We start from the raw sequence: 21,824 nt of genomic DNA, 5'->3' as shown, positions 1-21,824 counted from the left end.
TTCAGCGATTTACGCCATCTGGCGACGCTTAGAGTAATGGCAGTTTCGTGTGCGTTTCTTGGTGATAGATATTACGTCATAACATAACCCTTTCGCGGTTCGATTGTTTGACAAATAGATACTTTTTTTTGCATTAAATGAATATGCTATGTTCATCATTTATGGAAAGTTCCGATCGATACATTTTTTATTCTTATTATGCATGGTGCATTCATGTCTCGAAAGAACAGAAAACTGTAAAGTAAAGTTTCTGTAATTCTACATGCTAAAATGAGACGAAAATGGAGATAAGCGAAATTGCGATTGAGGCTTCGTTCTCTGGTTATTAGTGTCGAGAAAATGCCTAAAATACACGTGAAATTTGTCTGATTTGGGATTGGGACTTATTCCACTGATTTCGTTGTCATTGTGACTGATTTGGCTAGTGAACGCCGACAGTAGAATAAGTTCCAAATCAGACACATTTCACGCGAATTTAGAGACATTTTTGCAACGAATAATGACTTTGAAAGGAGGCTCCAAACACAATTTCGTCATTCTTGATTTTCGTCCTATTGTAGAATCATCCTTTAAAATTTCTGACACCTGTTATCGAATATCTTATGTGCAGTAATGAGTTTAACATGTAATATCTATGACTGTAAGGCAAAACGATTTATGTCACATTTTCAAAAAATTCGAGAGCTAGAATATAGAATTTATATTTTTAGAAAGAAGAATCAATAATAAAAGGACTTCTTTTTGACTTAAAAGTAAGGGTTCAAGGAGACATAAGTCCATAACTGAAGTTGAAACTTTTAAATGCCAATATATCAAAAATAAAAACATGACTTAAGTCATTTTACCTTAGGTGTATACAGATATTTGCTTCATAATTAAAAGCATAGAACATTATCGTGTGATTTTAAAATAAAATAAATAGCAATTTATTAACAGGTAGGTACATAGTGTAATCTACGTATTTAGAAAAGTATAAAGATGCGCTTAAATATTTGCCAGTGATTTACATTTATAATATACGATAATAAACGATTGCCTCTACAGGGCTCAGAACGTATAATGATATGCAAAGTGTTTGACAACAGGTGTCAGAAATTTGAAGGCGTGATTGTACACGCTAAAATAAGACGTAAATCAAGAATCACAAAATCACGTTTAGAGTTTCGTTTCAGAGTTCTTAATTATTTCGAAAACGTCTACAATTCTCATGGAATGTGTCAGACTTGGGACTTATTCTACTACTGGCGTGCATTAACCAATCAGACACAGTGAAATCAGTAGAACAAGTTCTAAGTTCTACGTCAGACACGTTCCACACCTACTTTAGACATTTCCTTAACCATTAATAACTCAGAACCGAAGCGTAGAACGCAATTCTGTTTATTTCCATTTTCGTCTTATTATATCGTATAAAATGACTTTCTAGCCTCTGACGCTTATCATCGAACATCCTGTACACGCTCATCTCGTTGATTACAGAGAGATGAAATTATTCAACCGATCTAAAAGTCCATTCGGCAATGATCGGTAAACTTCGCCAGTCATCAGCAAATCAAAAAGTAGAGTAGATAGATCTGTATTATGCAGGTCAGTGAAATAGGTATATAAACATGCATGTGTATTTCATTAGAAATTATCAAGTTTTCACCGTTTTCGCCACGGCTCGTACCCACTCGTACCCGTGGCTATGCTGCAAGCACATACGCGACTTTGAATAATAAAACAAACGTGTGCGCGAAGTAAAGGCTGCAACGTGTCTAACGTCGCATGTGTTCAACGAAATATTGTATTTGACGTTTATTCATCATGACGATAAACAAGAATTTTATAAATGTGATGATACTGAGTTGGGGCTTCATGCTGGTATTCACAGCATTTCAAACGATGGGTAATATCGAGGTAAGTCTATGAGCAACGTTACATTGACTTTTAAACAAATGAAAAACGGGAAAAATGTGAGGTTTATTGTTGTTCATTGATCAGTAAATTGTCCTTAGTAAATTAGGAAAAAAGTGTCACTATCGTGTGGAATTATATTTTATAGTAGTAGGTATGATGATTTTTTAACTTCTATTTACTTGTTCACATATTGTTTACGTAAAATGTAAAATATAATAAAGTATAATAGTGCGCAAAAGCAAGCTACGTTATTTGTTATTCTGTGTAAACAATGATTCATTACATGAGTAAGTTATTTGATAGTTTGCAGTACACATATGTCAATTGGAATTTTGTGAACATATGTATGTATTGTGTGTCCCTAATAAGAAGACTCCATTTGAATCATTTAAATAATTTTGTCAGTTAATATCCTGTGTAAAAGTAAAATAAATGATATAAATAAAATAAATTATGACATCATGATTAATTGTTAATTATTTTATGTAAATGTTGGATATACATATGTTAAGCTGTTTGAATAAATCGTATATTTACAACATTTAAATGAGTATAGTTATTACATTATTGTAATATGGTTTAGTTCTGAATTTTCTTGAAGTAAGTTTATTCATTCTTTTCTAATACTACTGTAGATGGATGAAATCAGACTACTTTTATTATAGAAAAATAGGACATTATTTATATTAAATAATATTAATATGTGATATTATTAATATATAGAGGATTTTTTGGAAGATATATTTTTATTTATGAACTTTTTAATGCCACAGATCATTTGAAATATTATGGAATTTTAAAAGTTAAAAAATTTAATTTTTTTGTATTCTTTTTACTATAAAGTATTGAATTATTGTCTAATATTTTACAGAATCAAGCTGAAATGAAATGAAATGTTTCGATAAGATAATTAAGATGAAAAAATAAATGATAAGATCCAAATTCCTGATACAGAGTATATTATTAAACTCTAATAGAGATAAAAGACAAACTCCACAATTTGTTGTAGTATTGTCTAAGCTGTGCTACTTTTATTATAAAAGATTAATAACACTGATTGATGCTCATCAGCAAAAATTTATTTCTTTAAAATGAGAAAGGGTTGCTTCTTGTTACTTTCTGAGAATATTCTATGCACTTCCTTATACTCCTCAAATAGAGCTATAGAAAGTTGAAACTGGTTTTTCTAGTTTGCCTTTCCTACTTCACTCTAAAACAGAATTCATATTACAACTGAATGTTTTTTCCCAAGTATTTGTTTCAAAATTGTTGTTATTGACAATTGTTGTTGTTCACTACTTTTATAATCTCATTCTTTTACAGTAATAATAAAAAGATTTAATAATAAAAAGATTTTATAATTTTGCAGACATATAGGATGCTTAACTATAGATAGGGGAGAAGTTAAGAAGTAATTTTAGATCTCAAAATAAAATGATAATTAAGAATAAAGAAATTCTGCTTGAGTCTTAGTCATATGGCAAGTGGTATGGTATATTACATTGGTTTTATTTTTTGTGCAGAAAACCGTGCTGCAAAGTATTAGGATGGAAGACCCAAATTTCACCGGCGAGGCCTACACTAGTTTAGCCATAATTTACGCCGTTTTTGCAACTTGCAACTGGTTAGCTCCATCGTACATCTCCATGACAGGGCCAAGAGCTGCTATATTTACCGGCGCTTGCTGCTACGTCTTTTTCATAGGATCGTTTCTCTGGCCCCAAAATGCTCTACTTTATAGTGCATCATGTCTTCTAGGTCTTGGGGCTGCTTTAATATGGACAGGACACGGACAGTATTTAACTGAAAATAGCGATTCCAGCACAATGTCCAGAAATGCAGGACTATTTTGGTCAATTTTTCAAACATCAATGTTCATCGGGAACCTATTCGTTTATTTTATGTTCACTGAGCCTACAATTAACGCATCAAAGAGAAGGATTGTCTTCAGTGTGCTTACTGGATTAGCACTTGCTGGTACATGCGTACTAGCTGCTTTAAGAAAACTATCCCAGGGATTGTCTCTGGGCGAAGCTGAGGGCGTTTCTAGCGCAGATAAAGAATTGCAAATGCCAGAGCCAACAACAGAAAAGCCGTTGCAAGCTGCTTGGCATGCTTTTATCGATGCATTCAGTCTTTTCTTCTCTAAGAAAATGCTTTTATTATCCTTGACATTTGTGTACACTGGCCTTGTATTAACATTTTACTCGGGAGTTTATTCATCAAGCATTGGATTTACTAAAGCCATTGGTGACTCGCGTAAAAGTTTTGTTGGCCTTTCCGGTATTTTTATTGGGATCGGAGAAGTTGTTGGAGGAGCTCTTTTCGGTATCTTTGCGTCTAAGGTGTCTCGTATTTGTGGTGTATGGTCAGTCACCATTACAGGATTTTTTGTACACTTATTCGCCTTTGCCACAATTTTCGTAAATTTGCCAAGTGACTCGCCGTTTAAAGATACCGATAATGTGGGATTTATCAATCCATCACCTGTTTTAGCAATGGCAGGAAGTCTTGCTCTGGGCTTCGGTGATGCTTGTTTCAATACTCAAGTGTATTCGTTATTAGGATTACTTTACGTGAAAAAAAGTGCTCCCGCTTTCGCGCTGTTTAAATTTTGTCAATCAGTTGCTGCTGCAGTAAGTTTCGCTTACAGCAGTGTCGTAAATCTTTATATACATCTTCTTATATTGACAATAGCAATTATCATTGGTACTATTTCATTCTGTTACGTCGAATATTCGACAAGGAAGAGTAAAAATAATACACCCTTGGAAGTTAGTTCTACAGAGAGTATTATGCAATAAATAATCGCAAGTCCCTATGGGAGGTTTTTTCTTTAGAGATTTGGGAACAGTTTTTTAAAATCTAAGTTTCAACACAGTCCCCTATTACTTGTTAAAGAATATACAACAGTTATTTTATTATACATTACTATAATTTATACTACATTTACACAAAAGTTACTAGGCAAATATTTTGAAAAAATAGTTTGTAAGGCTATTTGTTACTGATAATAAAAATATAAACAAAATGTTAGTAACACACAGAAGACTGTGAAAGAGTTAAGGGTGATCCATGAATATACCTCGAATAATGTAATGTATAATTTAGGGATGGGCTTCTGGAAACGTTGAAATCTCGAAACCCAAAAAAGTTTCGAGTTTTGAGAATTTGAAATTTCGAGAGTTCCGAAATCTTAAGAAGTTTCGGAAACTTAAAAATTAAATTCCAACCCAGCCCTAGTATAATTATCTTGTTGCATTAATGTCCTTTTTATACGAGAATAAAAAGATATTAAAATAATAATAGTTATTATTACCATATTTTGTATATAAAATGTTACTTTTTCTACTGTATATAATAGAAATTATAAAATCGAATCTCTTATGGCCAAAATTATTCATGTGATGCATAAATTTATAATGAGTAATCATGGTGTATAAAGTATACATATACTATAAGTTTGCCTTATTTATAATGTTTATTTTTTATAGAATATATTACGAGATATATATTAAGATGTAGAATATTTTGTCACTTTCTATTTTTTAAATTTCGTAGATTTAATCGTCTAATTGGCATAAAGATGCCGTTCCTCTTTTAATCCAATGAGCTTGCGGAACACTTGTTGGAAGTAAGATATACAATACGAAATTGGAGGAATGTCCAGTAGTAGCCAAGACGCCACGTCTTTCACTTGTCTTATATACAGGACAATAATACAAATTTTCAATGACAAATTCTGCTTTCACACCCGGTTTCAACCACATCACGGGGAGAGAATCAAACATTATTTTAGGTTTTGATTCATCTAATACTTTTTTCTCCCGATTCCATCGTGCACCTTCTAAAAATAAACCCTGAAAAAGAATTTTATTGCATATTTATAAACAGAATTTATTAAACAATATCTATGTCTATGTATATAAGTCAACGACATGTCTATGTCCGTATTACAAATTTTCCAATTTTTCAAACCGTCTTTCAACATGAAATTGTCCATGTAATATATGATATAAATACAATAATTATTACCCTTATGTATACTCCAAGAGACGGTTCAGTTTCTACATCCATTTCATATGAAGTTATTTCAAATTCAAAGTCTATTCTATCAATTGGAATTTTGCGCTTGCGAGCATAGTTTTGTAGGACGCCTGTAAGAAAAGACTGAGTGAAAAAGAAGCCAGATATCCAAAATACAACTGGTGCATCGTTATCTATCCAATCTTGAAAAAACTCCAGTCTGGCTAACAAATCATTAATATAGCTTCCCAGTGGCTTTAAAGATGGATATGATTTTTTATTCCACGCTGCGGGTACTTTGCCAATGCTCATGCTTATTGAAACTTCCTCTAATTCAGAGGTCATTAAAACTAAGCCTTTGATAGCTTTTTGTACTTCAATTAAAGTCTTTTTGATAACAACAATGAGAGTATTAAATCTAATAAGTTCTTGACGCAGAACTGTATTCATGCTATTCATATAGAGTACTGGATATTTTTTAGAAACTTCTAAAGTATCAAATTCTGGGTGCATTTTAGATAAAATATCGGCACATAAATTGTAGACCATTTCATCCATGTCTCTCTCAACTCCTCCTCCAGTGATATGTGATTGAGTCAGAAGAGCTCCTTGAAGTAATTGCATCGATTCTTGATTATCTTTCGTTATATCAGCGTTTTCATGTAAACCATAAACTTCTGGATGCTGATTCATTGGTAAATTGCGAATGTATTTAATACATCCTTCGTAACCTGTGTCTTCTGGTAGATGATATGTACAGCTTGGCGAAAAGCAGTACCTGAAATGGAATAAATAAATGAATAAATAAATAAATAAATGTGTAAAGCTACACTTCGCACTAAAACTTAAAAAATCATTAATTTTAGACCCACAAATTGTCGATATTTGGGTTGCTGTAATTTCGTGAAAAAAAATCGTACAGTAGTGATCCTAGGCTCATTTTGAAAGGTAAAGCCTCAACTTTCATTCCCTCTTAAGTGAAAACGGAGTTCGTTTTACGGTGAATTTAAAGGCAGAAACTTCTCCTTTACAACGAGCTCTTAAAAGTTGATTTACGATTTTTTTTCGTCGAGTTATTGTACTTTGAATGAAAAGTATGCCGTGGGTAACACTTTATTCGAAATGTGCCTTGGGTACCACTTCATTGAAACTGTAATAACTTGGCGAAAAAAAATCGTATATTGGTTTCTAAGGGCTCATTAGGAAGAGGAGGCTTCCACCTTTAATTTCACCTTAAAGCAGATCGCGAAAAAAATGTATCAAGCTCTGTACAGAAGTTTGAAGTTTGAAGATATTTGAGGAAAAACTACTCTCTCTCTCCTTCGCGCCCCGCAGCCGAGTTATTATACATATAGTACAATATTGCGACTCTACCCCATTTTCAGACTGTCTCTCAACTTTAAAGGTTCAAACCTAGCTATGAAAAGTGAATATTTTAAAATAATTATAGAAATTTACTCTGGATTGCTGATAACTTCGGGATTATAAAAGTCTAGGAGCAGTGTACTTAACAATCGTCTATCTTTATCATCAGTTACACGACCACCATAATTACATTCACCAGTTAAATACAAGAGTGCCTCGAATGGGATTTCTTCATAGTCATTTAAAAAGAGCTGCAAAGTATATTAATTAGTTTATGGCAATAGCTTCTCTAATAGTAAATTAGTTACAGAGAATTACTGTGAAATATTTATTTCATAAATTTACCTGTAAATGTAGAATGCTAATACGTAAGTCTGATTCATTAAACTCGTAAGGAATATTCCAACCCAGTGGTCCAAAGCTACGTCTTTCTTGAATTACTGCATGGAAGAAGCACAATGCGAATAAAAGGTTCCTCCACTCTATTATTTTGTTGCAGCTATTGAAAAACTTCAAATCGGATATCGGATCGTTTATATAGCTTCTTAACAAATTATTTTTCAAACCCTTTGGTGGCTCATTTGTCATTTTAACTCCACTTTGCAGAATAGAAATTGGAAAATCTTTAGAAGGATAACTCGTCAGCCATAAGCGAAATTTGAGATGCGTAGTTTCAGGTATAATAACTTCATCACAGATTCTATCTAATTCTTCCATCCAGGAAACGGCTAAGTGACAATTTTGAAGCACAACCCACTCTCCGCTTTTTATTCCTTTAGTTATCATGTCTGCTGCTATCGGTCCTTGGCCTTGGCCCAGTGATATGGTCATAAGATTCCTTTTTGATATTCCATAGTCTTCTGCAAATCGTATTAACGCTGCCATTGGATCAGATCCGGGAGACAGAATAAAAATGAGAGGAGTTACGTTACTAGAATCATTATAAGATGCTTGAAGATCGAATGGAGGAGGTTCTACAAAAGCTTCCCCCATATTGTGTATAACGAATGCTCGCACAGCAACCACAATTTTATCTGGCCTTACACATCTCAGAATTATGAGTTTTATAAGAGTTTCACCCTCGTCTTGAAACGGCTGTGGGAAAGGGTTCTCTTGAGGATTAGGTAAATCATAATAAGCTTTCCACTGAGAGGTGTGTGTCTGAACAGATCCCTTGAATCTTTCCAGTCCTTGTAAATTCGTAGCTCTAACTATGTCAGACCAAGATTTCTCAGTTAGCCAAGAAGAATCAGGATTGGGGTAAGGATTTTCCAAAGCCACTCCACCCGTTAATAAAAACGTCCAAAGATTTTCATCTACTTTTTTAGCAGCGCGCAGCAAACCAATGCACAGAACAAAAGAGAATATCAATTTATCCTTTTCGAATAAAGAACGGCATACATTTCTATAAATGCTAGCTGTAAAATAGACGTTTAAACTTTCTATACGATTGACTAAATTTTTACTTTGTTCACTATTTATGATCGCCATTATGTAAAGATGAATGAACCAGGGCAAAGAATATTGATACATAGGATCGATATTTGTTAGTTCAGAAATGCAAAAGAAAAGAACAGATCCGTGTTCAGAAACAGGTTTGTATCCATTACGAGCACTGTCAATTTCTACTGTTGTTTTAGCAGCTATTACTTGTTTAGCTTCAATGTCTTCAGATAATATTTTTGAAGTTGACAGTATTGTAACTGCAGTTTCATCTTCCAGTATATTACCTTCTGATGTAGACAATACTTCTAATATTTTATCCTCAATTTCTTTCAGCATTTTTTGATTGTTCGCACTTTCCACTATTAATTGATTTTTTCGTTCTTCCAAAACAGGTAGCTCCTTGGCAACAACAATTCCTAAAAGCTGATCTTGCAGCCCTTGAGGGGTAATCATAAAATTCAACAAAGTTACTTTGACAACCACTTCTGGCAAATAGTGAGGATTTCTTAAACGTGTTGTAATATAAAATCGAAAATCAGAATTGTATTCGATAACGTTTTCGCCAAATTTCATGTATGTAATGCCACGTTCTTTGTAAGTATTTTTAAGAAGAACTGGTTCTAGTATTGCATCTATTTCTTCTAAAATGTTCTCTAATAAAACAGGCGTTCCAAGCTGTATAGAAGTTTCCACTATTTTCACATAATGCGGATCAGAAAGTTTCGTGACCACTAACTTATTTTCTTTCTCCATATTTTTGACCCATCTATTTGCTTGACTTTGGGGGTCGATCATAAGTGGCCATCGATCTGCATTCTTTACAATTATGCCATTTTCTATGGAAAATGTATCTGCCGGCAAACCAAAAATGATCCATGCCCTAATTTCTACTTGTTTACCTAAAACATCAACCAGATTAAATTTTGGCCCGCAAGGAATTGCAATATTTATACATATTGAATGCCACTGCGCAATCAGTCTATTTCTATATTCTATCGTGAATGCGCCCAAATAAGCAATTACACCTGATGACAATAAAACGTCTCCAATAACGTTATTAAGACTTGCGCCCAATCTAGCAGCAGTTTCGATCCACCTATTTTTTTCTCCACTCAAACCACCTAACAGCTTTTCAGCTCTTTCTAATTTCTGCATGCAATAAGCAATTTGATCCTCAAGCTGTTTCTTTTCTCTCATACACTCGGCAAATTCATCATTCAAGGATTGTAGCTTCTGACTAACTTCTTGAAGAAGAGCTCTCTTAGCATTCAATGCTTCCATTTGTGCTGCAAGGGCAGCTTCTGCTTCCGCCAGCATCTGTTGCTTCGGTGCAACAACCTTGATTACTCGATCGTAGACTTCTATAGCTCGTACCCATTTGCATAGACCTTCACAAGCTGTAGAAACTTTTTTAATGGCCTCGGGTTGAAAACTTCTGTCGTTTATAAATTTTTCACGTATCTTTTTCATGTATGCGGGAGGGATATTGTCTTTATCAAAGTTTTTCAAATTCTCGAGAAACTTCATGTCACCAAGTAGTCTTATCGATGCTGGCCAGTAATCTTCTACAACCTGACCAGTTGCCGAATCCTGAACTTTCTCAGGCTTCACTCCTTTTAAAACGCAAATAGCTTCCATTACCAATCTTACACCTGCTGGCGGACTCTTCATGGACCGCACAATTGTAATGTCTGCTGGTTTCAAGGTATCTAGTGCAGCCAAAGCAGCTTCTAATGCAGGTGTGGCCTCGGCTAAATCACTTTCACAGTCGTCTTTTATGGCTTGCGCAGCGGCAGCAGCTTCATTTGCTAACGCTTCTTCAGCAGCCACAACTTCCTTTCTTGCCTCTATATTAATGGTGTCCTGTTCTATTCGGATCATTAGCTTATTGCTTAGCTCAGACTTGGCTAACAATTGTGGCTGTAGCGCTTGCAGTTCTTCCTTCATGACTGCTATTTGCTCCGCTGCAAAATCAAGCTTTTCTAATCCAACTATGTATCGAGTTTGCTGCGAAGTGATTTCATTGATTTTCTCATTATATAATCTACAAAATGAGTGGATTAATTGTAAGAAACTTGTAGGTGTTGTGTAATATCTTCTGCCATGAGAAGTGTAATACTCTTCGCTAGCCAAAGAAATACTTGTGTGGAAATGCTTCGAGACATGCACACACTTCTCTCTCAAAGTTGCACCAATATCGAGACTCTGTAAAGACGTTAGTGCTACTTTTTCTAAAGCATCTTCTGGCCATATTGTAAACCAATCGATGGTGCAACAGTTTATAAGAGAAGGGAACATCCTTAAACGATTTCTGAACGCGTCACCTATTGGTGACATGGTTAAAATTAAATGAAGATTCTTTACTACTCTTTGAAGAAATAGATTATAAAGTATCATTGGAGTAACTTCCATTCCTTTTGTACCAACCTCGCGAATTACGTTTGTCATTTTGTCTAAAATTTCAGCTTTCTCTTCAGTGTTATACAAATTTGGTATATCAGCAGCATTTAGAATCATGTTTATATCTTCAAGAAAAGATTCATTATTTATTTGATGATCTCCGAAGAGAAAGGCAGTAGATTTTCCATCACATCCTACACGTAGTAATAGAGTCTTCAAATCATCTCGCCATTCTGTGAATCCATATGATCTGGTTATTTCAACTTGATGCATAATATATTCGCATATACTAGCCGACAGTTTTGCGCAAGAGCTTCTTCCTGAGCCACCTATTCCTACTAGAAGAGCGTGACCATTTTCTTGTAATAATATCCGAGAAATGCGAGAAATGTGATCGACAGCATATCTAAACAAAACCAGAAACATCGGAACTTTCGAGAGCATGTTGTACTCAGTTAAATAGTAATTCATTTTCACTTCTAAATCTTCTAAATCTGTTACTTCGTCGTATATTCTGACCTCAGCGTCGGGCTCCATATAATTACCAAAAAATAGATTCCGAATATGGTAACTCTTGATAGGTTCATTCTCTTTTAGAAGACCAGCGAGCACTTTGTCCAGTGGTACTCGTAGTTGATCGTAACAAGTAAACTGAACCATCGTAAACAACATTTCTTGATCATTTTCATCCACTAATCTGTCATGAAATACTCTGTACACTTCGTGCACCCACAGTCTAATTAATTTCTCAGGATCGTTCATCCTTGATGCAGGCACCAATAGTATACCTCTAATAACTCGATTGAAATCACGCAAGTTAAATGTATAATGACTTTTCGCTGGGGTAGGCAAGAAATTTTTAATAGCACCAAAAAATATGTCTTTGGTAGCGCTCACGACCATTTTTCCCAATCTTGCAACTTCAGTAGTAAATCCTTTTGCAAAATGTGTTTCGAGAATTGAAGAGAAAATTTTGATCATTGTAGCTTCTTGGAAAAAGTCAATGCCAATTATATGCATGTGCCTAGTTAATCTAGGAGTGACAACGTTTGAACTTCCTCCCGGTGGCAGCATAGCAGAAATCAGTAACATATCCATTAAATACAACATCGATGTATCTTTCACGTCGAACCAGTGTCCATGATCTATCCACTGTCGAATGAGTTCTATTGGTGGCTGAGCACCGTACATCTCTTTCTGAGGTACACTTAGATCATCAACGAAGAGTACACACTTTTTCCCCATGGGAGGTCCAAAGACACCTTTCCTTCTACGATCTAACCGAGACATTACAATCTCTTGTGTCAAGGTTGCAGTAGTACGAGCACTGAAGTTTATGACATTTTCTATGTATTTCTCTCTGGGTAATGATTCTATATAATTTAATGTAATCACAGATTTTCCAGTACCAGTCGGCCCAACAAACAAAATAGGTATATCTCTATGCAGAAAGTTTGTCAGGAAGAAACGTTGAATTATTACTTCAGTCGTCGGAATAATCATTTGATCAGATTTTGTCGGTGGTAATAAAGCTGCCTAAAACGTGGAAAGTTTAATATTCAAAGTTTGAATGTTATATAGCAAGCAGAGACTGGTATTTATAGTAATTACTAGACTGTAAATACTTATGCAAATTCGTATTAATACTACTTGTATTTCTATATTTATAGAAATACCTGTAGCGCCGTGTCTGTCCAAGATATCCAACAACCATTATTCCTTTTATCGTATATCCAGTCATAGACAGTACCTCTGTCAGGAAATAGTTGCTGCTTTGTTAACTTAAATGCTTTTGGTCTGGGATATTCATCAACATTACCCAACACTAATTTTCTTAAATAAGTATCAAGAAGTATCCTACTGTCACCTGTTAATGTTGCGCACATTCCCCAAATTATACTGAACAATAAGATGCATTGAAGCCATACTGTGCTAACTTGTGTCTCGTCAACTAACATTGTGGTGAAAAGCTTTGTGAAAGACTAAAACAGCAAGGTATATTATAATAATTATAATAATTATTCTATTATCTAAATCGAAATTAGAATTATCAAGCATTCCAAGTTAGTGTTACTCACCAAAAACATGTAAATAATCGATACTTCAATAAATGTTTTACAGTAATGTTCTATAAAGAACATAATTGGATCTGTTAACCATTCAATTAGTTCTATGATCAAATCATACTGCTCTATAAGTAGTTTTTCCTTCAGATACTTTTTATAGGATTCAAGCAATGGTTGCCATCCTAGTTGAGATGGTTCCATATAAATCATACCGCATCTGCTAACAGTAGCTGGTGAAGCGTGTTCTAAGTCAGCTGGCTCGAATACCATATTCATTTTATTTGACATTTGTATAATTTCTCCGGACATTAAGCAAAGCTTTTTGTTGTCATCAAGCACTGTATTCATACTTTCAATCCATACTGCATCTACAGGGCCATCAAACACGATCCATTTACGTTCTATTGATATAGATTGGGCAAATTCTCTGAAAATATTGGCTAAGACACCGTCTCCCCATTCGTGAGATACTGGATCAAAGCTACCATAAAGTTGCTCCAAGGTGATGGCCTTTGGGTTAATTATTTTGTATATGGTTGGATATTCCCTCATAGTAGCGCGTCTTATGCCAGACAAATCACCTAAAGCATCGGCTAAACTCTGATATGCTTTCGTTTTTCCACTTAATGTGCGTCCTACAACCATTAATCCGTGGCGCACCAATATCATCTCATAGATCTGAATTATTTTTTCTATGTACCAGTCTGTGGCTTGTAAATTTCGTTTTTGCAAACGAACTTTTAATAAATCTATCAATTCGCCGCGATCTGGCTTAGGCAAGTCTATACCCGGAAACAGATCTGTGTAAATTCCATTGAACAGTGGAACATCTTGAGCTAAGAATTTGGGAAGATTCACATCAACGATAGCTCGAAGAATTAAAACAGACTCATTTTCGTTTGGATATTTTAATTTTAAATTTCCAGCTGCTATCAATACAGTTTTCACTGCTCGCATACCATAATCGTAATGATTTTGTGAGCTTAATTGCTCAGAACACAATTTGTATGTGTGAACAATCTTTTCTGCTAGATTTTTAGCATCTATAAAACCGAAAGAGTATAAAGTAATTTCACCTATCATAGCATAATCTGGTACCATCATAGCAACTGTACGAAACAGAACTTTCAAATTATCAGGAAGCTCTTGTCGTCCAGCGTAACCAGGGTTCATGGTTATTATAATATAGCAAGTAGGATTTAGCTTTACTTCTGTACCTTCGAACATAAATTTGTCTACTTTCATGCTTATAGCCATTTGAATAGATAAGATTTGTTGAGCAATAACTGAAAGGACTTCTAATTCTATTCTGTTGAATTCATCAAAACAAGCCCATGCTCCAGACTGTACAAGGCCTTTGAAAAATTTGCCCATTGCCTTATAGTCAAGTCCATCTGAACAATTAAAAACCACACACTGTTTCGCAACAGCTTTTGCAAGGTCCTTGGCAGTTTCTGTTTTACCAGTACCTGCTGGGCCCTCAGGTGAACCACCAAAGTTTAATTTCAAAGCACTCATTAAAGTCCTATAGCATCGATCAGTTAAGGGTGTTATAACAAGTCTTGGCGTATTTCCAAGATATTCAAAAGCATAGGCTACGTTAGTTGTAATTACGGAAACGGTGATGCTATTATCTATCCAATAATACCTCATTTGTGATATCCAATTGAAGTCCATCACGTCGTTCACTTTCTTTTCGATAAGCAATTTTAATATATCTCGTGCATGCACGTCTAACACGATCAAAGCGTTTATTGTTATTCTTGCACCTGGGTCTAATTTGCCTCTTACTAAAGTAACAGTCTTTTCTATTTGGCTGTTACATTTATTTAAATACTCAGGAGTAGAATGATCTTCAAATGATTCGCAAACTTCGCTAGTCCAATGTATTTGACTGCCACACAGAACGATCTGACCAGGCCAAGAAAATATCCATTCTTCTCTAATTGTTGTAAAGTACGCAATAATGCTTTCCTCAGCAATATCGCGAAGTGAAACTATCATAAGCCTCTCAACTTGACACAACCATCTTTCAACCAAACCTTTTGCATCAGCTGGATAAATCTTTTCGCTTAAAGGAATATATTCTTCTTCATCTGATAACATTCCAATGATTTCTTCTTCCTTCGTAAATCGTAACTTATTAATACCTTCGAAGCATTTCTTTAAGTGCGGTTGCACTCTCTGTGGGTCTTTTGTTTCAGAAAGTATCTCTAATAACTCATCGTTCGACAGAAAAAAAAATCTTGGAAAGAATAAGCGTTTCTTCTCGAGGTAATCGTCCAAACCTTTCTGTATTTCTTCTAGCAGTGAGTTGCATAGTAAAAATTCTTGTAACATATTCGGCATAGCAGTAGCATCGATTACTCGCCTATTATTAGCAACGTATTTCATAATATTGCGCCAGATTTTATCCATTCTTCTGAAATTGTTTGCTTCCGTTGGCATTTGACGCATGATATCCTCGCTGCTAAATATAGGTTCTAAATACATCCACGTAGCTTGACAAACGAGCCATTGATCAATAATATCTTGCATCATAAGCAATTTATCCTCCCAATCTTGCATTTCATCTTCGAAAGCTTTCACGAAAGGAGAACTTCGCATAGTCTGAGCTTTCAATATGTGTTCGTCTAATTGCACCTGTATGTCGTCTACAGCTGACAAAATGAAAACGCCTGTTTCACGATATGCTGTTAATTCAAACATGACATCAGACCATTCATCTTTCATCTTTTGCAGTTGTTGCTGAAGAGCATGCTCCTTAACCGCAGAAGACGATATTTCTTCGAGTTTGCTGACATGAACAAGCAACCCGAATTCTATCATATCGGAAAGAGTATATGTATCCAGCGGTAGAATTTCTATACCAACTACTTCGCTAATCTGCTCCCAATGTCGTTTTTGTAAACCAGGTGTGCATATGATTTCTAAAACTGGAATGAATTGTTTAAATTTCTCCACCTTACCACGAACCATATCTGCGATTCTTTTTGCACCAGGTATATCGGTAAGGATACGCGATAATTTATACAGTGTTCTCCAAATGTTTTCAGTCGTTTCTTTGATTTCCTCTGCGTCGAAACTTACGAAAGGACCATAGTACCATTTATCATAATTTTGATGGAAAGTTAGCACTGTGTTCCATAGGTTGTCAAGCGTATTAACCATACTAGACATCGTAGGCAATGTTATATAAGGACTTAATTCCAAATCCAAGAGTCCTTCTTCTTCGTTAATTTCTTCGGCTTCCATCCTGATTTCTTCCATTCCTTTTGACAGGTGTCCAATTTCTCTTGTTGCGTCTTCCATTTCTTCCATCGTTAATACTGGTGGATCTTTCCTCTTGAATTGTTCAATTGCTAGATGCATAGTTTGTATCTTTTGTTCAAAGTTATTTCTTCTTATATATAAAATTTCTTCGAGGTATTCTTTCCTCATATTTAATCTAGTGTTTGCTAACTCCATAACAGATTCCATTTCTTTTGGCCATGTTATAGCACGGGAATTTAACTGAATATCTTCGTCTGTAAGTGGTTCGTAATTAAAAAGAAATAATATTAATTCTATAGAACGCGCCAGTTGTCTTTTCATGTTGAACAGAGTTACGTCTCGACTTTCACATAAGTAATTATATAATTCAACAACATCGTGCGTTTTTTCTGGCATTTTTGAAATGTTTTCTGCTATTTTATCAAAGTTGGAGCAGAGATCACGATTGTTCGCTCGTAACTCGTCTGCAAAATAGTTACAAATTTGCATGCGAAATTTACGAAGAGCTCCTCTTATAGTATCATTTACAAGTGTACAGTTTATTTCCACCATATTCAGAGGAACCTAAAATAAAACATTATATTTTATTCATTATTAAAAAGAATTTGTACAGACATCTATACACATTTTTTATAAATTCACCTTAGTACGAAACTTAAAAATTTCCTTGCTAAGGCTATCATAGCCCCTTATTTTTAGCTCAAATTCACGTAGAAATGGCATTGGTTCAATCGTAAAGAAACGATCTAAACTTTCTTGAGCTTGTCCGTCTATAATATACAATAAATCTTTATAGCACTCTAAATAAATTTGTGGTCCCACTGTATGTGCACTGACAATGTCTAATATATCAGTGATTATTTTTAAAACCTGTTAAATTTATGTATTACATATTACATCTATAAATTTATAGTATGGTATAATATAGTTTATGAATTATATATTAATATTTGATTTACCTCTGGTTCATACCGTGATACAGGAAACAAGAATTCACGCGTCTCTAATTCAGGAAATAAAATATTTTCGATTCTTGGAATTACAGATGCAACGTTCAAAATTTTATCGAAACACTGTGAAAATATTAGACGCATTTCTGGAATGCTGGGTTTACATTTCAACTGAGCAGTTACAGGATCTGCTTCCACTGTTACTGTTATAAATGAAGTTCTAAAACATATCTATCCTAAATATTTTTTTATGAAAAGGTAGAATAAATGTAAGATAACAAGTCACTCACTTGAAGAACATGAGATCTTCATAAGGACCCTCGAAATAATTTCCATCGCGATATTGCATAAAAAAGTCTCTAATATGATTTAGTGTTTTCATTACCATAATTCGTAATTGTTTCGATAACAGACTATTCACGCTTAAAAAATATTTTCTTATTAAAGTTGTAGATGCATTATAATGTTTTCCGACTAGGCAGGACCAAGCATGTTTTTTTTCTAGAAAAATTTCAGCAATATCAGCCAACCACTCTTTAGTAAGCACATCCACTGTCTTATTGCACAACAAAGTTATTCTGGGTTCCACTTCAAAGACCGAGATAGGGAGGCTACCTATGTCTTTCATTCGGAAAATCCTCATATTGTAATATCTGAAAAATTAGCAGCTTGAATAACTTCATTTAATAAAAATTATACAGGCACCTTTTAAAAGAAGTATTTTTCTATGAAGTTAACAATAAAATAGCTTTCTTACTTAAGAACATATAAATCTTTAATATCTCTTAGTATCTCATTCCCAATAAATAGATTATATTCTAATAAATGATTTGCCATTAGTTTAGACTGATGCCATGGAACTGGTGCCCGTATATGTAAAACTGGTTGTTCTAATGGTGATATTTCTAAGAATAATTTTCTTTCTCTGTCAGAATCCAGAGGAATGTAATCAAGTACAGCACGTTGAAGGCACTCCTTATAGATATTAATAATTTCAATTTCTAAGGTGGTTAATCGTTCATCAAAGCTGAAAATTTGAATTTGTATTCAATCATCTGCACAGCACAATTACTAATGAGAATATCTTGGCACTGTACAAACTTACTCTTCTCGTTTACGCAATTTACCCGTAATACGTTCCCTTGCTTCTTTTAAATGAGTAGTAACATAATTATATAAACGTTCATCAATTATTTCATAATCCCCTACATAATCTAATTTATCCCATTCTTGCTCAACAAATTTCGCTTGCCTTCTGTCACTTTTTTTAAATAAAATATTCAATTGTTCTTCTATTGATTTTGGAATTTCTGCTTCATTTTGTGCATATACCTGTAATATGTACTCTATGTCTTTTGGTGGATCCATAGTTTGAATATACATAATATTCTTTATGTACAGCTTAGCAAGTTTGAAAAGAACTCTATTGTTTAAAATAATTTTTCACAAATCTAAAGCAAAGTTCTAAGAAGTATATTACAGTCTTGTTTTAAGCAAGGAATTCCTATCTTTTATACTTCTTTCATTAACAGTATAAATTTGTACCATGATTAAAATACATACCTCAATTTTTTGAAACTGTGACTTATGCTTTGTGTTACAAACACAAATATATTTACATTACTGTGCTACTATTTGCTTGCCTTTAAACTGTGTTCCATAAAAATTATTTTTGTAAATTATGCTTATGTAGGTAAGAAAAGTGTATTACCATCTTCTTTAATGAGATGTTCCTTTCTGTTTTAATCCTTTCGCCCTTTTTACGTGTGTCAGTAAATGCTGCTTGAGATTTTTGCCATAGCCAAGTACCATCAGCTAAATCCTTCAAACTAACAATGCTTGTTGGTACAATATGAACAGATTGTTTTTTAACTTTTTTTTGTGTACTATCTTTGTATTGTTTTTTATATTTCCAAGGTGGATAGCTTAATGTTGGTTCAAATTGAAAAGAACTCTGTTTCAAATCTGTTTTTCTTTTTATTACAGTTTGTTCTTGAAATTGATATATTGTTGACATAAATATACTTCCAATGCTTACTGAAGATTCTTCAGGTACACATTTATATGATATGATCTTTGTCCATGGATAATCCTGTAGCAGTTTTTGCCTTTTTATCAGTTGTTGAGACAGTAAAGATTTGGATGATGACTTTTTTATCGATTTTACTACTGGTATCCATATTACTGGAGGAAATTTTTTCTTACATTGCTTTCGCTTCATTATGCTGTAATTAATTACATAATTCAAGTATTATTACATGCATAATTATGTTATACAAAAATTGCATCACACAATACTTATTTTAGTATCAATTACTACATTTTAATTTCTTTTTCATACATGCAGAATTATTTATAATGAATAAAATCAATTTTAATTAAATACAAGCTGATTATTTATTTACATATACAGTTTATACAATGTGTTTAAATCAATTCAACTGCACATGTGCGTAAATTGTTATACAAATAGATAATACAACGTGACTGTGTAAATATCTTTAACAAATATATTACCTTCATCCAGAAAAATATACACATGTATTTCAAATGTAATTATTATTGAAAAGTTTTTTCTTTAACCCTTTCGGTACCATGTGCTACTAAACTGTAACCATGGTAACGACATTTGACAGCCATATATATGTATGTAATTAGAATGTGTATACATATGTAACATACAGTTCGAGGCGTTCTTTGAATCAGCTGACATCTCAATGGTTTTCTTTCTTCATGGACCTGTCTTTCTTATTGTCAAGAATAGATGTTTTTTTTCAGCATTTAGGGGAGTTCCCAAAATGGAGATAGAATTAAAAATGAATTAAAAAATGGGCTCACATAGAGAATTTATACATGTATGTAATTATAAGTCCGATCGACTAAAAAACTGATAAGTGAAAATAATTTTCATTACCAATAATATACATTTTGTGTTAATATTTGTAAAATTTATTAATATTGTTTATTTATCATATCCTCCGTAAACTGCATAATGCATTTAACATTAATATATTACATTGTTTGTAAATATTAAGAAAAATCGTTTACCCAACATTGTACTTCAGACCTACTTTCGTTATTTTTTCTCAGAGTAGTTCCATCTTGCATAAGGTGGAAAAGATTAATTTATATTTAAGAAAGAAAGGTTTATATATATAAAATGCTTGTTTGGTCGACATGTACGTATGTTTTATATTTACTTAGTTCCTACTTAAAAGTTTCTATATTTAGTAGTATACAAAACATTTTATAAATTGGTATACAACGTATTAGTTTACAAATTTTTGCATATAAACATTAAGTTAAAAAACAATGAATAGAATAATCTAATATAATAAATTATGTTATCAAGAGCTTCAAGATACAATGAGAAATAGCATGTAAAATTTTCTATATTTCAGCTTAATTATACTCTCTTATCGCGGAAAAATTGCCGCCAGTTGTAAAAAAGTCTATGTTAATAAAAAATTATAATTTCAATTATTGCGTGCTGTAGTATTTATTCACTACTACTATCTCATTTTCGTTCTTTTTATCTCTGATGAGAAGTTTGTCTCGCTCGAACGAATCGTTCACACTATGAGAAGAGTTCTCATAGCTCATCATTGATAACTAGTCGAAATTATAACGAGTAGATTACAACACAATGGGCCTTCGCAATTTTACGCCTTTGATTGCCACCAAATTAACGAAGAAGAATCACTACCATCACTTTTTAAGAACATATGAAATCCATTGGTGTCACTTTACGGAAATTTTTTCAAGTACCCTAGTTCCTTACTTTTTATTATATAGTTATAAAAGTGATGTTAATGGATCTCTGAAGTTCTCCCGATTAAAGTAATACCGAAAAACACATAAATTGGAGTTTTAAATTATGAAGCTAACTTTAAATTATACCAATCCGAATTATGCCATGTTTGGTATTATTTTAATTGGGAAAGTCCAAGTAATTTGTTAAGATCTGATGAGGAATGTGATACTTAATATTTTCATTCTTTAGTGCCTCTGTTTATCTTTGTTTTCTGTGATCTTTTTATACGTAAGCATCGAAATTCATAACTCTGATCCGAAGATGTTGGGATGGTATACCACTCTCAGATTTTAACTTGCAAATTGCGAGGGTCCACTGTAGTAAAATAAACCATTATTAATATTAATTTAATATTAATTATCGTAATACTATTTCTTATAGTAATAATATTAACTACATTGTAGATTACATATAATAATATTTATATTACGTAGAAAGCATACTCTAAATTTTGTAATGACTTAGAATTAGCGTGTAACTGTTAATCATCGCAATATAAGATTTACATCTTTTTCTTTATTTTGTAAAAAAAAACCTGAAAGTATTCAGATGTACAAAAACGTGAAATAAATTGAAGATAATGAA

At 33.4% G+C, this 21,824-nt stretch overlaps 3 protein-coding genes across 5 annotated transcripts in view; 1 reads left to right on the top strand and 2 right to left on the bottom strand.

The window, feature by feature from the left end:
* Window positions 1-218: 218 nt before the first annotated feature.
* LOC143184716 (UNC93-like protein MFSD11) lies at window positions 219-5,951 on the top strand. Its single transcript, XM_076387149.1, has 3 exons — window positions 219-241; window positions 1,427-1,899; window positions 3,423-5,951. The coding sequence occupies exons 2-3, from the start codon at window positions 1,807-1,809 to the stop codon at window positions 4,701-4,703; spliced, it is 1,374 nt and encodes a 457-aa protein (XP_076243264.1). The 5' UTR covers window positions 219-241; window positions 1,427-1,806; the 3' UTR covers window positions 4,704-5,951.
* Window positions 5,463-19,646, bottom strand: Dnah3 (dynein heavy chain 3, axonemal). The gene is made up of 12 exons (XM_076387833.1): window positions 19,137-19,646; window positions 18,531-18,757; window positions 18,183-18,452; window positions 17,716-18,078; window positions 17,435-17,645; window positions 17,118-17,345; window positions 13,215-17,039; window positions 12,813-13,118; window positions 7,636-12,672; window positions 7,384-7,541; window positions 5,935-6,703; window positions 5,463-5,759 (listed from the first exon to the last, which is right to left on the bottom strand). The coding sequence occupies exons 1-12, from the start codon at window positions 19,644-19,646 to the stop codon at window positions 5,463-5,465; spliced, it is 12,201 nt and encodes a 4,066-aa protein (XP_076243948.1).
* A 1,096-nt stretch (window positions 19,647-20,742) lies between these two features.
* Window positions 20,743-21,824, bottom strand: part of LOC143184717 (leptin receptor gene-related protein) — a 2,015-nt gene continuing 933 nt past the window's right edge. For 2 of the 3 annotated variants that reach the window (XM_076387151.1, XM_076387150.1), the window contains exon 4: window positions 20,743-21,824. This exon is cut by the window's right edge and continues 160 nt beyond it. The gene's annotated coding sequence lies outside the window, so the exon portion shown is untranslated. The other variant, XM_076387152.1, reaches the window with a different exon arrangement.

This window comes from Calliopsis andreniformis, chromosome 10, assembly GCF_051401765.1.
Source record: "Calliopsis andreniformis isolate RMS-2024a chromosome 10, iyCalAndr_principal, whole genome shotgun sequence".
Taxonomy (NCBI): Eukaryota; Metazoa; Arthropoda; class Insecta; order Hymenoptera; family Andrenidae; genus Calliopsis; species Calliopsis andreniformis.
Note: the sequence above shows the minus strand (reverse complement) of the source record. Positions and strands in the feature narration are given on the sequence as shown.

What these genes read in the sequence shown, in the direction of transcription:
- LOC143184716 (XM_076387149.1), top strand. Translation starts at nt 1,807, where the DNA reads ATGACGATAAACAAGAATTTTATAAATGTGATGATACTGAGTTGGGGC. An exon ending in AAACGATGGGTAATATCGAG is followed by an intron (nt 1,900 to 3,422) that starts GTAAGTCTATGA and finishes TTTTTTGTGCAG; the next exon opens with AAAACCGTGCTGCAAAGTAT.
- Dnah3 (XM_076387833.1), bottom strand. Translation starts at nt 19,646, where the DNA reads ATGAAGCGAAAGCAATGTAAGAAAAAATTTCCTCCAGTAATATGGATA. An exon ending in AAAGATTTATATGTTCTTAA is followed by an intron (nt 18,079 to 18,182) that starts GTAAGAAAGCTA and finishes CTAATTTTTCAG; the next exon opens with ATATTACAATATGAGGATTT. An exon ending in TATCACGGTATGAACCAGAG is followed by an intron (nt 17,346 to 17,434) that starts GTAAATCAAATA and finishes TAAATTTAACAG; the next exon opens with GTTTTAAAAATAATCACTGA.